The 19547-nt window shown below is 33.5% G+C and overlaps 2 protein-coding genes across 2 annotated transcripts in view; one reads left to right on the top strand and one right to left on the bottom strand.

The window, feature by feature from the left end:
* Window positions 1-1421: 1421 nt before the first annotated feature.
* Window positions 1422-17368, bottom strand: LOC111046583 (protein phosphatase PTC7 homolog). The gene is made up of 5 exons (XM_039436508.1): window positions 17006-17368; window positions 10462-10641; window positions 8914-9004; window positions 7220-7476; window positions 1422-4847 (listed from the first exon to the last, which is right to left on the bottom strand). Exons 1-5 carry the CDS (start codon window positions 17229-17231, stop codon window positions 4798-4800), a joined length of 804 nt encoding a protein of 267 aa, XP_039292442.1. The 5' UTR covers window positions 17232-17368; the 3' UTR covers window positions 1422-4797.
* A 222-nt stretch (window positions 17369-17590) lies between these two features.
* Window positions 17591-19547, top strand: part of LOC111046575 (DNA replication licensing factor Mcm6-like) — a 36581-nt gene continuing 34624 nt past the window's right edge. The window contains 2 exon segments of the mRNA XM_039436511.1: window positions 17591-17832; window positions 18094-18237. Of these exon segments, the coding sequence (XP_039292445.1) occupies window positions 17741-17832; window positions 18094-18237 (236 nt within the window). The 5' untranslated portion in view covers window positions 17591-17740.

Below are 19547 nucleotides of genomic sequence, written 5' to 3' on the forward strand. Positions count from 1 at the left end.
GAACCGAATTTGGCACTCCCAGCTACTATACAGGGTGAGTTATGCGACGCTGCAAACATAAAATTTGCAAATTTTCAATTGGTCATATCTCCTGAACGGTAAGGCATTTTGCAAATCTGATTCCAGATTCGTGTTCCTCGCTTCAAAGAGCATAAGTTCATAAAGTTTGAGCGATTTTTATTTTTCACTAAAATTTAGAGAAATCTTATGGACTACCGTAACCATCGTGAAACACACTGGAACAAAAAGTATCTCAGATTTGGCCGAAATTTGCACCATTTATGAAGCTTGTCGTGGGAAATGTTGGAGCCGAATTTTAGACCCCAAGAGCATAAGTTCATAAAGTTTGAGCGATTTTTATTTTTCACTAAAATTTAGAAAAATCATATGGACTAACCATCGTGAAACACACTGAAACAAAAAGTATCTCAGATTTGGCTGAAATTCGCACCATAGATGAAGCTTGACCTGGGAAATGTCGGAGCCGAATTTGGCAACCCCAGCTACTATACAGAGTGAGCTATGAAGCTGCAAACATAAAATTTGCAAATTTTCAATTGGTCATATCTCCTGAACGGTAAGGAATTTTGCAAATCTAATTCCAGATTCGTGTTCCTCGCTTCAAAGAGCATAAGTTCACAAAGTTTCAGCGATTTTTATTTCTCACAAAAAATTGAGAAAATCCATGGACTAACTAACCATCGTGAAACACACTGGAACAAAAAGTATCTCAGATTTGGCTGAAATTCGCACCATAGATGAAGTTTGACCTGGGAAATGTTGAGGCCGAATTTGGCACCCCCAGCTTCTATACAGGGTGAGTTATGCGAAGCTGCAAACATAAAATTTGCAAATTTTCAAAAGGTCATATCTCCTGAACGGTAAGGAATTTTGCAAATCTGATTTCAGATTCTTATTCCTCGCATCAAAGAGCATAAGGTCACGAAGTTTGAGCGATTTTTAATTTTCACAAAATAATGAGAAAATCCATGGGCTAACCATCGTGAAACACACTGGAACAAAAAATATCTCAGATTTGGTTGAAGCTCTTGCTTTAGAAGATGATAGTCCTTGAAGAGAGGAATAAGAGCCTGTCATTAGATTTACAAAATTCGCTTCCGTTCAGGAGATATAAACAATTGAAATTGTTCTATAAAATAGTTTCAAAAAGTATTTTTGCTCATATTCCTAGAACGGATTATACTTTTCCAAATGTGATACCTACCTTATTCCTGTACAGACTTTACTTTTGATCAAATTCTATTCAATACAAACTTACACATAGATTCTCAGTGGTTCGGAACCCACCTTAAGCTGTAGTACACTCACCATCATCATTACCCACGCACAAGCCACAGCACACCTCAGCAAAAAGTATATAAAATTGGAATGGGTAAGTAATCAATTATTAAAACAAGCAGTTTAAGTCAACAGTTATTTATTCATAATTGTTACAACTATTATCAAATATATTTAATACAGTATAACCAATGCTTGCTGATGAAGTGGATGGTTAAATCTAATAGCTTTAGTTACATCATTGGGTCATCAAATAAAAAAAAATACATTTATTATCGCCTTTAGGCCTACTGATATATTACTGTATCTAAGATCCAGCTTAAAAATGCACTTTCAGTTTAATATTTAAGGTGCGTACAGATATACGCGCCGCGAACATGAGCAATTCACTTTTAATCAGCTGACTATATCTGTTGATTAAAAGTGAATTGAATATGTCTGTAAAAATACAGATATAGTCAGCTGATTAAAAGTGAATTGCTCATGTTCGCGGCGCGTAAATCTGTACGCACCTTAAGAATCTCAACATAAAATACCGATTTTGAACAGAAAGTATGACTATACTCTATATTTTCACTGCTCAACAAAAAACCTATATTCTCTCTCACTAAAAACTTTTAGATGAATATTTTGCATTGCAGTATAAATAAAAATATTATTTTTTCTATTACAGGTTTGGTTACTATTCATAGGTATAAAAAGTATTGCTTAATGTTCGTATCTAAGACAGTATATTCTCAAATTTTATGATTTAATGATTGATATTGACAACAATATTGAACAATGGATATAATTAATTGCATCATGACAGATAGGTAATATTAAATAAATTGTGATGTTTGGTTTTTTACAAAGGAATAGAGCTCCTCAAATCCGTTACCTTTCATTACCGTTACTTCAAAATGAGGGAAACTATAACAGTTTCAAGTTATAATTATTTGGTAACTATGATATAGAAATGAGTTGCATAAATTTACAGAAAACAATAGTCTTGTCTCTTAAATTCAAAAGATTATTGATAATTTCCATAAATCAATCATAGAACTGTACATAAAAGGGCACAATATTCTATGATATTCATTTGCATTTATGATGATTCTCGACTTGAATTTGCAGTTTTCTACAATATAAAATTCAGAATTTGAGTTGAAATTTTCAATTTTTTTTCTTACTGAAGCAAATAATAGAAAATTGATGATAAACACATACATAAGTCTTTCTTTTAGATTTCAAACTGTCAATCCACTTTACACTTTCATGAGAAATATCTGAATTGCAGACTGGATCTTACAAAAAAAGACAAATATCTGAGTGGTTAGCACAATAATTTCACTTATCTTGAACCTAATTTCAGAAGATAGGCTCTTAATAATATTATAACTCTACAGTAATCTTTGGTATGATAAAATGATGGGAGGAATTTAATTGATCTCCATCATATTCATCCACAAATCGAAGAAAAATATGAATCCAGTTCGAAATACAAGAAACGTTTAGAAAATTCAAGACTTGTAAGATTACAGAATAAATGTTGCAAAGATTTATTTAAAATATTACTGTATTACAATAAATTGAAAAAGGTAAAAACTGTCAGCGTTGTTTAAATGGGGAGCATTCATGTTGTAATACCAGGAAAGCTGACAGTTCAACCAACCAAATTGTTAATTTTCACAAATGGACAAATTTCCACCAATTTTTCTATCAAAACAACTCTCAGAAAATCTTCAGAATATCCACGATTTGCTGCAGCCATCTTTGAAAAATAATCTCTTAAATCAAACTATAATATAAACTACAAAAATAAAGTACAAAACTAAATCCATCACAGCAGAGTGATAAAAATAAAGAAAAATATATTCACATTCAAATCTGTCCCATTCACACACAACGATTCAATTAAACTTGACAGCAATCTCGTCCAGATTTGATACTATACCTGGATCCCACGCTTACTGCCAAGTTAAATGAATCATACTATAGTAATATAATAATATACAACTGGAACACACAAAAAAATCATATTTATTTATTTATTACTAACTATACAACTATGATGTATTTACAAAATTCAGTGCCGGTTGCACAAAAGCCGGTTAAATTTAACCGTGATTAATTCCAGGAGAAGCAATCAGGAGAAAACTGATTAGTTCTTGCAAAATTAATCACGATTAATATTTAACCGGCTTTTGTACAACCGGCCTAAATATAAAACAAACAATATGGCTGAACTTGGATTACTAAAGCCTGCTTTCTAATCTGCTGGTAAGAAATAAGAATATCATAGGTTCTTATTAGATGGTTCACACATCAACAGTATGGACACTCCCATAAAAATAATAGTATTCTATTTTTTACCGGTCGAAATTAATTTGAAAGTTAGACTTTACTTGCCAACTCGTGAGTTGTTTCTACAAAATAAATCTTATAATTCTTTGAACCTACAAATCACACAAAATAATATTATCATTACAATAAGAAATTATAAAACTGAAAAAAAGACTTGAAAAGCACCTGAAATTTACAAAGATGGCTGGTATATTTTGAGATATATATATAGTAAACAATCTAGAAAACTGATAGCTACAGAGTTATTTATTCTTAGACAAAATAAAAACTGTTACACTTAAGTTTCTTCAAGTCCAAGTACAGTACCTAACCATTAGTAACTTGAAACAGAATATTTATAGGCTGAATCATAGCACTTTTGACAGTCCCAATGATCATTGGTCAAACATTAATAGCCGGTCAAATATTGATCAACGTTACATATACATCCACCCTTCAACATAATTCACAAAAGTTACAAATCATAGCACAAAGTTACTGTTTTAGATAGCACATTACCATCAAAGGATTAAGTCCAATTATTGTAATCAACCAATCATAAAATAATTAATTGACCAGAAACTGAACCTTAATCAATACCGATAACCAATCAATAGGAATCATAGATTAATTAGCCAGAGACTAATCATTAATCGATCAAAATTGATTAATTTTTAACCAGACTCGATTTTAGCACTCAACATTTCTACAATAAGCACAAACCAGATTATAATCTTTAGGGTCAACAAAAAACATTCATCATAAAGGAAAATGGCCTCCAATCTATTTCCATCATTTCGAAAGCGACTTAGATTGTTCGAATTTATTCATTGAAAGCGACTAAGATTGTTCGAATTTTTTCGTTTCCTAAATTTTTATTTTCGACACTAACACATTCTACTCTATATAACACACACACGCACACACACCCACACACGTTTCACTAAATTTTTCATTCGTTTAATCGTTGTCTTCTTCAAAACAATCATTATTGATGCTAGTCATCATTGATTAAGATGTATAATCAATAATAATTGATTATTATCGAAGAAGCTGATCTCCAGAACATGACAAAACTGCACTAACTTACAAAACAGAATTTGATTGTAATTTTAAAATTAAAATTTTAATCAAATTGAAGTGAGCACTATGGAGTCTAAAAGGAGTCGTCTATCAGAAGGCCACTGTTGCCAACAGCACAGTTATGTCGTCAGGCTTACCACCTGCAAACCAAAAAAATACAAGATTTTAATCCAAGCTGTATGCAATGTCACATTTATTAAACACCTGTTTGGCCCGGTTGCACACAAGCATGTTAAATTTTAAACATGATTATATACTTTTTGTGTAGTTGATGCCCTCGACCAATAACAGTACTCGCCTACTAGTATAAATTCTGCTGCTCTTGTATTTAGTTTTAGTTTATCAGAGATTGACAATGGTGTAATAACCGAAACCGGTCATTCTAACTATCAATAAATCAGTGGTTTTTTGACAATTTCTTAGTCTTTTTCATTCAATATGATTATATACCATGAGAACCAATCAAAGAAGTCTTCTCTTCAAAAACGCCTTCTCTGATTGGTTCTCGTAGCATTTGATAATTAAAATTTAATAGACTTTTGTGCAACCGGGCCTTTAGATTGTTTATAATTGGACTTTTCATCGCTAGAGCATTACTCTACCATGTGATTTCAAGTTGAGAGTGTATTGAATAATAAATACATGGAATCACCGATAACTATATTTTTCTGGGAGCTATGTTGAAGAACAAGAATATTGTAGAGGGAGTTTCCGAACTAAGGGTCAGTTTCCGATCTCGGGATTTAGCTAAGTTCTAGACTTTAAACAGCTGGAGTCAGAAAATTGGTTTTCCGAAACGGGGCGCAGTCGCAGTCCACGTTTAAATTTCGAAAAACTAGAAAATTGAACACATAATAAAATAAAGAGAAAATAGTTTAAAGTTTCAGCTTTTTTGAACTATTTAGGAATGTTTCATTTCGTCAAGGAAAACGTTTCCAATTAAAGAAATGAGAAAATAAAGATTATCATAAAAACTGCGACTACGCCCCGTTTCGGAAAGTCAATTTTCTGACTCCAGCTGTTTAAAGTCTAGAGCTTAGCTAAATCCCGAGATCGGAAACCGGCCCTATGCATTAAATATCTTGACAATCTAGTTTTGAGGTTAGTTTTTATAATAGACAGTTTTTATAATCTTACAACAAACAATGGAATTATGAATTGAATGACAATATCGTTTTAAAATAATATAAATGAGACGCCAACATTTTTAAGAAAGGTGAATAAATTATTCGAATTTTCATGTCCCTCATTTGTCATCAAAATGTGACATCACTAAAGCATACTGAAAAGTTTACAATAATTGAAGTCATAGAACTCATTGAGATTTATAAGCAAAGTTCAATAATGAATCTCAATTCTGAATTAACATAATACTATCCTAATCATCAGATCAAACGCATCAGTGAGTGTTATGCCAAGAAATATCAATCTTCTAATCTTCTTTTCTGCCAATGTGTGTGAACACTCACATAAGGAACGATGATTATCTCTTCTCTACCATTGTTTGAACACTCTCATTCAAGTCAATGTTATTCTATTTCTGAATAGAATCATAAAGGGAAGATATCATAGGAAGATATCCCATGATATGGTTGGGGTGAGTGTAAGAACATCACATTATGAGAGACTACCAGCTTCACATAGCATCACGAAAAACAACTACTATAGTGTGGTCAACGTTATAATGACAGTATTTGATCAACTTTGGTTTTACTATCCTTGTCTATCATTCAACAAAGCCGGTGGTACTATCCTTTTCTAGGTCCACAACGGTGCCAATTATGTTTTTGACAGTGTAGAAATATGATTAATTAATGCAGAGAATCGGCATCGCTATTCTTCTATCTTCATCCACTGTCATTATAACGTGGACCTCACTATAGGATTATCAGCTTGAGATAACAGCGAAATTTGCAACATAAACGCCCTATACCATGGAATATCTTCTTTTGCTATACTTTGTCTATGGTAGAGCTCACTGGAAAGTTGCGTTGGAGTGCTGTAGAGCTGTTGTTCCTTTTAACGACGGCCCACTGCTAAAATAAACTCTACTGTCATGTATGTGTAAACACTTCCATAAGAAACAACAGTTTTTATTTTTTTACCCCTGTGTGAACACTTCCATAAGAAACAACGGTTTTCTTTTTCCTACCCCTGTGTGAACACTTACATAAGAAACAACGGTTTTCATTTTTTTACCCCTGTGTGAACACTTCCATAAGAAACAACGGTTTTCATTTTCCTACCCCTATGTGAACCCTCCCATAAGAAACAACGGTTTTCATTTTCCTACCCCTATGTGAACCCTCCCATAAGAAACAACAGTTTTTATTTTTTTACCCCTGTGTGAACACTTCCATGAGAAACAACAGTTTTCATTTTTTTACCCCTGTGTGAACACTTCTATAAGAAACAACAGTTTTCATTTTTCTACCCCTGTGTGAACACTTCCATAAGAAACAACATTTTTCAAGCCACTTTATTTGATTTAAATTATTGGATTTTCACTCACCAACAGTATGTATGCCATTAGCCTGCGCCGAAATGGCAAATGGGGACATAAATTTGTCGTCAAAGGCAAGCGAGCGTGCCATCCAAGCAATGCTATTGGCCACATGCTGGATCTTGACCGGATCTCGTTCGCCCTGAACCCGGGACAGTTCGGTTAACAACAGCTGATCTGGCACATTGTCGAACACACCGTCTGTTGCCACCAGGATAACGTCACCCTCCTCCACCGGGAAATTGCAAGTGTCTGCCGAGTCTGGCCTGCAATCACAAATAAGCAAAATGATTATTAAATAGAATAGAATAGAATAGAATTGATTAATGACTATACAAAAATCTAGCCAGAGATTACAACTTCAAAATAAGTCAAATGGCTACCAGTAACTATATAGTGAGGTCCACGTTAGCGTATGATTAGCAACGGTATTGTTATCATTGTCTATCATTCAACAAAGCGGATAGCGCTATCTCTTTCTCGCTTTGCTCTGTTGCCAGATCGTCTTTTATACCGTGGACCACACTATACAAAGAGTCGCATGACCGATCCTCAGTCTTTTTAATGCCTTCTATAGACGGTAGTTACATTACATTTATTGCATTCCTTAATCACAACATCAAATTAATGATTGGGAGAGAATCAACAGGATAAACCCAAAACTGTTCCTCTCCCTAATTTTGATAAAAATAGTTCAAATGAGGTTATGAAAACACTTTTATAAAGATCACAAAAATTTACAGTCCAAATATACATTAAACTAAAAAATTTGTATCTCGGTTGATCAGAAAGATGAAATAAATTATTATTACACTTGAAAATGCATTAATAAATTGAAAAATATTTAAAAAACTTGATAAATTTGAAGCCAGAAAAATCACAAAAACATTCACATTATTTTGAGGTAAACAACTTAGTTGATATAGGTTTATTTATGTAATCACGGAAGGGTGTGTGTGAACACTACCATAAGACACAATAGTAATGACTGACCTGTCGCTGAGCACAGATGCACTGTGACCCGGGGGAGGCATGCTGAGCTGGAAGGTGTGTGTGAACACTGCCATAAAACACAATAGTAATGACTCACCTATCACGGAAGGGTGTGTGTGAACACTGCCATAAGACACAATGGTAATGACTCACCTATCACGGAAGGGTGTGTGTGAACACTGCCATAAGACACAATGGTAATGACTGACCTGTCGCTGAGCACAGATGCACTGTGACCCGGGGGAGGCATGCTGAGCTGGAAGGGTGTGTGTGAACACTGCCATAAGACACAATGGTAATGACTGACCTGTCGCTGAGCACAGATGCACTATGACCCGGGGGAGGCATGCTGAGCTGGAAGGGTGTGTGTGAACACTGCCATAAGACACAATGGTAATGACTGACCTGTCGCTGAGCACAGATGCACTGTGACCCGGGGGAGGCATGCTGAGCTGGAAGGTGTGTGTGAACACTGCCATAAGACACAATGGTAATGACTGACCTATCACGGAAGGGTGTGTGTGAACACTGCCATAAGACACAATAGTAATGACTCACCTATCACGGAAGGGTGTGTGTGAACACTGCCATAAGACACAATGGTAATGACTGACCTGTCGCTGAGCACAGATGCACTGTGACCCGGGGGAGGCATGCTGAGCTGGAAGGGTGTGTGAACACTGCCATAAGACACAATGGTAATGACTGACCTGTCGCTGAGCACAGATGCACTGTGACCGGGGGAGGCATGCTGAGCTGGAAGGGTGTGTGTGAACACCACCACACACGCTGTACTGCTGCCTGAAACAACCAACAACAAACAACATATAATACAATATCTCTATTCGCGTTTCCGACATACCAAGACGATGCCAGCCATAGGAAATGTACAATGAGCCCGTTCTGGGAACATAGAACGATTCACAATTTACCAGGTAAAAAGTTCCGTGTCCCATAGGAAGAATTTTGACAGATTCTATAACAGAAACCAGTTCCAGTTCCAAGTTCCTGCCCCACAGTCGAAGCCTGGTAAATTGTGACAGTTCAAACTATCAGAGCTCGCATTGGAGTCTGCTTGCTTCTCTGAGCATGCGCTGATAGCTTGTTTGTCTACCATAGCAGAGCCATAGAATACATAACCAACAAAATGATGTTTGATAACCATTTTTGTTAACTGAATTTTTCTCTATAGAAAATTTGAGAGTAATTTAATGAAAGAAATGCACACTTTTCTGTTTCTGTACATAACAAACACTTGTGAGAAGTTGATGACTGAGTGCCGTTCAAAAGATAACGTGGTATATAGGCTATTTGCAAGCTCTATTCGCAAATAAATTGCAGTTAGAAAATAGAGGACACTTCAATCAGTCAGCTTGTAATTTACTATTCTTTCCCAATAAATAAAACCTTCTAGACGGTACGTTTGTAAAACAGCCTATCTTCATTCACGCAGGTAGTAAACGCCACATTTTGGTGTGAATCAACTTTATAAGTGGGCGCCAAATGCTTGAACGAACGATTTTGAAATGGGGTTCCATGGGAACATTTTGCACTATAGTGTGGTAAAGATAGACGAATAGCGATGCCGATTCTCTGCATTAATTAATTATATTCCTACACTGTCAAAAACATAATTGTCATCGTTGTGGACCTAGAAAAGGATAGTACCACCGGCTTTGTCAAATTATAGACGAGGATAGCAAAACCAAAGTTGAACAAATACTGTCATTATAACGTGGACCTCACTATAGTCGTGTGATTGAACAATTCACCACTGGAATTAGAACAATTTACCACTTTTTCGTGTTCCCAGAACGTACACAATAATAATTAATGTGAAATACGGAGATAAGACCACTGTGAATATCCAACAAAACAAGTTTGTAGGGCGAAAACATATTGGAGAGATACACTTTTAAATATGAAGCTACATTCATTCATTCATTCATTCACCGCTCCACTATAGTGAGGTCCACGTTATAATGACAGTATTTGTTCAACTTTGGTTTTGCTATCCTTGTCTATCATTCGACAAAGCCGGTGGTACTACCCTTTTCTAGGTCCACAACGATGCCAATTATGTTTTTGACAGTGTAGAAATATAATTAATTAATGCAGAGAATCGGCATCGCTATTCTCCTATCTTTATCCACTGCCATTATAAAGTGGACCTCACTATATGTTTTCAGGCACGCTGAGCTGAATTGTACATGTACTGAGAATGAGTGGAATAAACTAAATGTTGGTTAAGAACTCACCTAGAATGGACTTTTTGTTCTCTAGCAGTTCGTAGTAGCTACGGGCCAGCATGCTGGCCGGTTCATGGGGTGAAAACCGACCTGACGTCACTAGGCGTTCACACGTCTGCATAAGGAACGCCGAGAACTCGCCCGGGTCTATGCCGTAGTTACGCCAACCTCCCACGCCGTCTGCTACCCCTGAAAACACACAGTTCAAAATATATTAGTGGAGAAACGTAATTTGAGAAATAAAATGAGTGAATGAACAATGAGCCTTAACAATTTACTTTACTTTATTTAATTTACTCTGTGAAAATAATTAAGGACTGAACATTTTGTAAAGTGAACAACTACAATACTTAACCTATTTCAAGATTCAAGATTCTTCATTGCCAGAACAACTTTACATTGTATAAGCACGTCAAAATAATAAACAATAATATATAACACTTGTGAAAGACTTATTGTGTAGTTGAGAAGTTGATATTGTGGTAATTATTCATATTCAATGGAAAAGATTAAGAAATTGAATGATTGAGGCGACGTTGTTCATGAGTAAAAAGAGTAACAATTCATAAAGGACTTGAATGGAAAAGACTAAGAAATTTTCAAAAACCACAGATTTATTGATACTTAGAAAGACCAGTTCCGGTTATTACACCATTGTCAATCTCTGATAAACTCAGAGATTGTTTATCAGAGATTGACAATGATGTAATAACCGAAACCGGTCTTTCTAAGTATCAATAAATCTGTGATTTTTAACAATTTCTTAGTCTTTTTTATTCAATACTTGTGGAAGAAGAGAAATAGAAAAGCATATAATAATAGACATCATTTAATATATGAAAATATTCAAAACATTCTAAACATGCTACTACAATAAACATTTTGTCTTAGAAACAAACTACAATTCGTATTAATAATTAATAAGTTATAAAAGATATTTATTTAGTTTGGAGTTACCAAAAAGTTGAATGGTACATGTAGCACCATGAGCATTTATCGGACTATGTGTAACCTTATCAAAATTTGAAAGAGGAATAGCACAAGGTTACCTTATTTTTCCACTCCCTATCATTTTTAAGATGTACTTATTGTATGAATCAATAAAGTATAAATTATTTATAGCCTAATATTTGTAACATTGGAGGGAGTTATCTATATATATAAAGGGAAGGATTAGCGTTTACATGTACGGGATACGAATTACATGTTAGAGGCACCATCACGTCTGAACTGATTAACATGAAATTTTGCATGAAGATTCTTAAGTTGCCGAGGATGGTTATAAGCCTATTTTGATGTTTATTAATCGATTAATAATAGTTTTTATAATTAAAACAAATTTATTAAATTTGTGATAAAAATTTTACGTCAGATAGAAGCCCAATCAAATAGTTTTTCTATAGAAAGTTATTGCAGATGTTAATACTTTAAATATCAGTATGGAACTATAAAACTGAATCAAGTCTATCTGTGCTTTTAACAGACCCTTGCGGAGCATGGGTTACCTGCTATAGTCAGGTCCACGTTATAATAGCAGTGTTTAGCAATGGTATTGCTATCCTTGTCTATCATTCAACAAAGAGGATAGCGCTATTTCTTTCTCGCTTTGCTCTGTAGCCAGATCGTCTTTTAAAAATGTTGAATGAATAATTAACAAAATATATCTTTATTATGAAATAATTGAAAAATACAATTTCTTGTTTAATAAAATATAATTGATAATTTTTTAAACGAGAATGAGCAGTTGATATTACATCAATGAACCATTATCAGCTACCGTCTATAGAAGGCATTGACAAGACAGAGGATCGGCAACGTTGTTCTGCTATCTTTCTCCACTGCCATTATAACGTGGACCTCACTATAGTATTGTATATTTTTTAGAATCAATATTATAAAAGAGGAATAAGGATTTAATGGCAAAATTCAAGTTGTACTACAGCTCCAATATGGAGTATCCTTTATTAAGTAGAAGAGAAATTAAAAACCTTTTTCCGTTATACCAGGAAAAAGAACAACCCAAGTCGCTATCTTTAAATTTTTTTTACAAAACTAGACCTGAGGATGACTTTTCTAAAAACTGTACATCAAACAGGAACACAAGGCAATGTTGCAGAGGTAGAAAAGGATCTGCTATGTCGAGTGATAGACAAGGATAGCAACACCAATGTTAGTCAAATAGCCTACTGCAATATTATAACGTGGACCTCACTTTAGAAACTAGACATCAAACAAGAGGTGCCCGTCAATTATTAAGAAGCAACGGAGTGATTATTAATCCAGCCCACATTTTCTAAATAGCTGACTAGTTCTAACCAGTTTCAATTCATAATTTCCCAACTAAACCTGCCGCTTTCGCTTCAACTCTAACAGCTATAGTGAGGTCCACGTTATAATGGCAGAGGAGAAAGATAGGAGAACAACGTTGCAGATCCTCTGTCTTGTCAATGCCTTCTATAGACGGTAGCTGATACAGGTTTATTGATGTAACGGTTCATTCTCGTTTAAAATATTTTATTGAGTGAGAAATTATAATTTAAATAATTTCATAATTAAAATGAAATATTTCGTTAATTAATTATCAATTTTACATTGTAAAAAGACGATCTGGCTCTGTTGCCAAAGCGAGAAAGAGATAGTGCTATCCGCTTTGTTGAATGATAGACAAGGATAGCAATACCATTGCTAATCACACACTGCCATTATAACGTGGACCTCACTATATCCTTGTATCAAGTGCCACTATAATGAGGTCCACGTTTTAATGGCAGTGGAGAAAGATAGGAGAACAGTGTAGCAGATTCTCTGCCTTGTCACTGCCTTCTGTAATTGATAGCTGTTATTGGTATATCTGATCAACTGTTCATTCTTGTTCAAAATAATAAATTGTCTATATTTTATTCGTCAAGAATATACATTTTTGACCGAGCAAAGTGTGGTCTAAGATTCAAGACGACGGTTTTGCATTTCTCTTTATGTTTATATTTTTGTTTGTATTTTTGTTTATATATTCCGCATTTATAGCGAAACGCAACAATAGATTTTTATGAAATTTGACAGGTATGTTCCTTTTTGAATTTCCCGTCGACCTATACATAAGGTTTTTTTGAATTTTTGCATTTTAAGGATAATACAAAAGGAAAAGGAGTCTCCTTCAAACGCCAATATTACCGTAAAAATCAAACTTTAGAATTATTCATCATAAATCAGCTGTCGAGTGGATTATTAATTGCATGCAATGACGCATGCAATTAATATCTCAATTTAACTTAGTAAAAAGTCAGATGTCGTGTGGACTATTAATTGCAGGCAATGAGGAATGCAATATTGATAACTCGAAGTAGCTTATTATTTTCTCCCGACTTTTCTCTGCGTTCAACTCGGTAAGCTTTTGATGATAGCAAAGTTGTTTACAACAAATTATTAGCATTGTAATTCTATTAATTACAGTTAATATTAATAATACTTTCGATACAACAACCCAAACAGCCATTAGTTGTTTACACACCGATATCTCGCCGACACGTCAGTACAGGACATAATTCACTCTGATGGACAGTATTAGAGGAGGCTGCGGTTTTTAACTGTGCAAGGTCTACTGTTCACAGAGCTACTAGTTAAATCAATTATAATTGAAAACATTTTTGATAACAATTGTTATGTAACTTTATTATGTAATACCGCCAATATTATAAATTCAGGATCGTAATTTATAAACCGTTTGTGAGAATGAACTTGGCCAATTTCTGATTGGTTGTCTAGCAACTACGAAAAGGAAACGCTCTCATTGGTTGCTAGGCAACTAAACCAATCTTGGCTAAGCTCAATCTTGAGAATCGTTAATAAATACGGTCAACATTTTTATCAATAAATCCCCCTCATTTCAATTTGTTGTGATTAAGTATTAATGAAATACCTTCTGGTTTGGCAGGACCCTCAATTGTTTGTATTGTGAATAAAAATTTTGATTTGATTTGAATTAGCAGAGTAATATTGAATGAATCAACCATAATATGATATGCCAAATAGTTGCTCTAGATTCACCTAGAATTGGAAATTGTCCAAAAGATGTACATAAATTTTATTTAAACTGTATGTCAACAAAAAGTTAATTGATACCAGAAAAATTTGGAAGACAAAATTCAGTAGAAATTTGGCAATGAATACATAAATTTATTTCAACTGTGATTCAACAAAAAATAATCTAATACCAGAGAAATTTGGAAGACAAAATACAGTAGAAAGTTGGCAATGTAGTATCTTGGCAATAACTATTATATAATTTATTTTTATAAATTAGTGTAGATAAAGTATCTGAATTAAGGTTGACATGTCATTAACATAATATATTTCATGTCTGGTAATTCAAGGTGATTACATGCCAAATACAAAATATAGCAATGAATAAGTCCAGAATGTTAATAAATGGATTTTTTGAAGAATTCTAGATATTTGAAATATTTCAAATCATAGGGGAATTTCAAACTTGAAAAATTAGATAATAATAGATCTTCTCTTTACTTTGAACCTTGAAAACAATTCGTTCAACCTTTGAAATCCCTTCTGTTACAAAACTTGTTTATTCTTTAACAGGTCAATGCAATTCAACAGCTGAACAAATTGAAAACACTGTATATTCATTAATTAAAACACAAGGCAATCATTTCCGTATTCAAAAACAAACACAAATTATATCTATATACACAAATATACAGATATAGCTCTGTTTATTCCCCCAAGAATATGTGGGTGTAGAATATTCATGAAATGTCAAAATTCCAATCAGATTTTGCAGCGTAAAGATTTGTGCATTTTTAGAAATGCAAGATTTTCAATTCAGGAAGAATATTATCTGGTCAAAAGATATACCCGTTATCAGTTTTACAGAACAATTATTAGAGAATTGAATTTTGTTCTCACTCACTAGCTCTTTCTCTCTTCATCACCATACTTTCTTCTCTCTCTCTCTCATTATCATAGCGACCTTTACTACTAGCCCTCCAAATTCGTTAGATAGCAAAACACAAACACAAAAAAAAAGAAATAGACATGCCCCACATAGAGCTTGTGCTAGATTTGTTTGAAATATGAATGTCATTATTGAGTTTTGAACGTTTTATGGCTGTGATTAAAGACTTAGGCATTTATTATTTTGATTTTTATAGCCTACTTCAAATCAAATTGTTATGAACTTTAATGACAGGTGTATTGAGAGTCTTTTTCTTCTGATAATTTTTCTCTTCTCTTAAGGATTAAGGCTATATACTATAAAAAATGATAAATTTAATATGGAAATCTAGATCTTAAATCAAGTAAAAAAATGAAGATACATAGGCTACTTTTGTAATTTTATAAGTTGAAAAAGGATCCTTTATTATAATATCACCATATTAAATTCTAGAATTAATGAAGCGTTTTATGAAATATGAAAGCTCAAAAAAGGAATGACTGTAATTAGAGTAAAAATTGCATTGAAATAAAATCACCACAATCTTTAATAAATAGGCACCTTACAAGAAAATTATTTTAAATATAGTCAACAAGATAATAGATCATCTATGGTGTGCCTGAAATTATTTGTTATGAAGCTGTTGATGATTTTTTTGTAAATGCTCAGTGTCTTGGAAAAAATTAACTTGTCTCTCTTGACAAGTTACTTTTTAATATATGAGTTACTATATGATGAGAATAATATTGTAGTTATCAACTACAGAGTATAAATTTACGCTACGGCGGTGTGAAATCACCTTAAGGGCCAAGACACACGAGGCGTTATTTTGGCGTTTTCAGAGGAGTCGGCGATGCTGGGAGCTCTCCGATTGGTTGATTTCTAGCTGATGCTTGAACGCCAACCCACTCAGCCAATCGGAGAGTTTCCTGCCCTGCCGACTCATCTGAAAACGCTTCTTGTGGCTTGGCCCTTATGTTTAATTGGTAGTCAATTAGATAAGTTCATGTTATACAATATTTAACATGGGTTCATTTAAGCGTGGTAGCCTATATGAACAATTATAAAATATAGGCTACCTACGCTTAAATATGGACCCAATAACTCTAGTCTAATACGAACAGTACTCATTGATGTTAAAATCGCAAAACAATTCAGTACTGTTGAATAGTTTTAGTTTAAAAAAAATTGAAATTTAATAGAAAAACCATAGGATTAGTAGGCTAATAATGATATAAAATTGTTTATTCTAACAGTATATCTCAAATTAACAAATCATATTTATGAAGAAATGCTACATTAGGAAGGAGTTTGATCACATGACGTTAATGGAAGCTGGAAAAATCAAGTCTTGAAGTGCGTATGACCGTAAAAATCACATGACTGACCTCAATATATTTTTGAAAACACGGTTTTTTGTTATCAAGTCATAATAATCAACTATTGATAAGAAGCTGAGGAGTATAATTATAAATTTTGATAATTATTACAAGACCCTTATTGTTGTTGACAACAATTCAATGTTTATTTTTATAATGCTAACCTAGAAAAGATATGACACTTTTAGTTTCATCATTCAATTTTTGTAATTAAAAATTACTGTACCTAATACATCTGCAGTCTTGAATTTTGCTGTAAACCACGCATCATCTCCAAATTGTCCTTTTTTTATTCTAGCATTTGCAAATTCTTTTGGAAAACCACACACAGCAGAAAGAAACTGAGGCTCACGCTTTCGACTGACATTAGTATCTGCACAAGTTGAATAATTGGGAAGTCCACTCAATAAAGCACGCGATATAAGTCTACCTGTCCATACTATTGACTGCATTTTCACACAAGAACAATTTCAAACATACATTATTTAAATTAAACTAAAAATATCACTTTCACATTGACTAGGTCGAATTCAAAGTGACAGAAATATTATTCAGCCATTTTCCAATCCAATGCTACCCAACTATGAACGAAATCATATGATCACATGACGCAGTGATGCAGCTGATTCATTTCATTTTCAAAAAGTAATAAAAATAATTCAAAACAGAACAAACATGAATATAATCAAATAAAGGAATTAAAAAATTATGGAATTATACTTCATGATGATTTATTTATATTCAACAATTTTTTACACATTGAAAGGTTTTCCTAATCCATTTGTCATCCTGCAAATTTTGGCGGCTAAACAGCAGCAAGCTTCATCTTTGTCTTGTAACTTGTAGGTTATACTTATAGGCATTACATTTAATAATATTATTAGTATTTAGCGATTAGATTTTAGTTTTTATCAGTACAATTTTTACAATCTGTTGAGCATTTATCAGTAAAACTACAGACATGGATATAGCTGAACCACAAAACACACAGCAGAAAGTCAAAGACGATGTTGGAGCACGATGTCAGAAGTTGTTTCAGGACTTTTTAGAAGAGTAAGTTATTCAATACTTTCCAACTTATATAATCATAAACATCCTTAGAATTGAGCTTATTATTCAAGAAATGTTAATGTACTTTTTTAAATGTATATATGTTCCTGAAGTTTATTGTTGGCTGACACAGTAACAAACCTCCAAATAAGTACACTAACTTGATACCTACTGTGTTCAACCATTAAGCTGCACAAGTGCTCTTATTTTTAGGGACAAATTAATAAATTATAATATTAATTAATCCTTATATTTTCTTTTCAGTTTTAAAGAAGATGGAGAACAGAAATATTTGGAGCCAGTACAGGAGCTCAGAAACTTTGAAAGAAGCACACTGGAAGTTAGCTTTGAGGATGTTGAAAAGTACAATCAAAGCTTGGCCACTTCAATTATCGAAGAGTTCTACAGGTTAGCTACTTATACTTATACCCACATCTTAGTAAGAGAATACACTTTATTTTGATCATAGTCTCTATTTAAATTTCCAGACTTCTGTGTTCTATTAATGTTCTGTATAGTATTACTTTATCAGCAAAATAACACTTACACTATTAGTAATAAACAATTTAGTAAGATTCAATTTATAATTTAAGCACCCGATTAAAACTGGTTTGCTATATTTGTCTGTCATTAGACACAACAGACAACTCTAATCCTCTCTAGCTACTCAACGTTGCCAAATTGTTTGCAGACAATGAAAAAATACAATGGACTATTTGAATTATTCAAACTTATATTAAAATCATGAGAAAATATATTTTTTTGACAAATAGAATGTATAGAGATAGTTGATCATTATTTATAAGAATTGTTTATTAAAAAGCCCGGTTGGATAAAAGCCGGTTGAATATTTACCGTGATTAATTCCACGAGAAGCCGTCTTTTCAAAAATGCCTTCTCTGATTGGAATTAATCGTGGTTAAATTTTAACCGGCTTTTGTGCAACCGGGCCAAAGTCTTCTAACGTCTAAAGACGTTACTCTACTCCACAAAACGTGAGTAGAAGCTAATTAGCTATCACTCACAAATTTCAGACTGCTAGGTCGTAACTCGAGTAGCCTATTGAAAAATGATCATTAACGAACAGGTCGTAAAAAAGTCGTAAAATTGAAGAACATAATTATATTTTCATCTATCTGTCACTAAAGTTTTATTAATATTTCCTTTTTTCATAAAATAGAATTATTATTATCATCATTATTATTATTCGTCCAATTCATCACCAACGGAAGGGGTATTTGGATATTTCGATAATATATATTGAAATCAATTCATAGTTCAATTATTCTAGATAGCAAAATTACATAATAATACTGAGCAGCATAATAATACCCCGTAATGTGCTTCAAATTCATCAATTGAGTATACACAAATGCTCAAAAGCTGCTCCTTCATCAATACTCTGAATTTACGTCCTGTATTTTCTCTCATGTTAGCTGGTAATTTATTGTACAGTCGAATCCCAGCACTCTTTACTCCTCTCTCTCTCATACATGGTGGTCCTGTGTGCATCATCTCACAACTCTTCCCTACGCCTTGTTCTATAATTGTGGAAATGTGCGCCAGTTCTGAATTTATTCTTGTACCTCTCTATGAAACATACGGTCTCTAGGATGTACAAGCTCAGAAGAGGGAGAATTTTATGTCTTTAAAGTATAACTATAGTACCCTTTGAAATTGATAAAATAATAGAATTGTAGTTTATAAATACAAGAAAG

This window comes from Nilaparvata lugens, chromosome 10 (assembly GCF_014356525.2).
Source record: "Nilaparvata lugens isolate BPH chromosome 10, ASM1435652v1, whole genome shotgun sequence".
Lineage (NCBI taxonomy): Eukaryota > Metazoa > Arthropoda > Insecta > Hemiptera > Delphacidae > Nilaparvata > Nilaparvata lugens.

Coding starts and splice junctions, on each gene's coding strand:
- LOC111046583 (XM_039436508.1), bottom strand. CDS start 17,231: ATGCAGTCAATAGTATGGACAGGTAGACTTATATCGCGTGCTTTATTG. Junction 10,642..17,005: donor CAAGACTGCAGATGTATTAG/GTACAGTAATTT, acceptor GTGTGTTTTCAG/GGGTAGCAGACGGCGTGGGA. Junction 9,005..10,461: donor GAACAAAAAGTCCATTCTAG/GTGAGTTCTTAA, acceptor TGGTTGTTTCAG/GCAGCAGTACAGCGTGTGTG.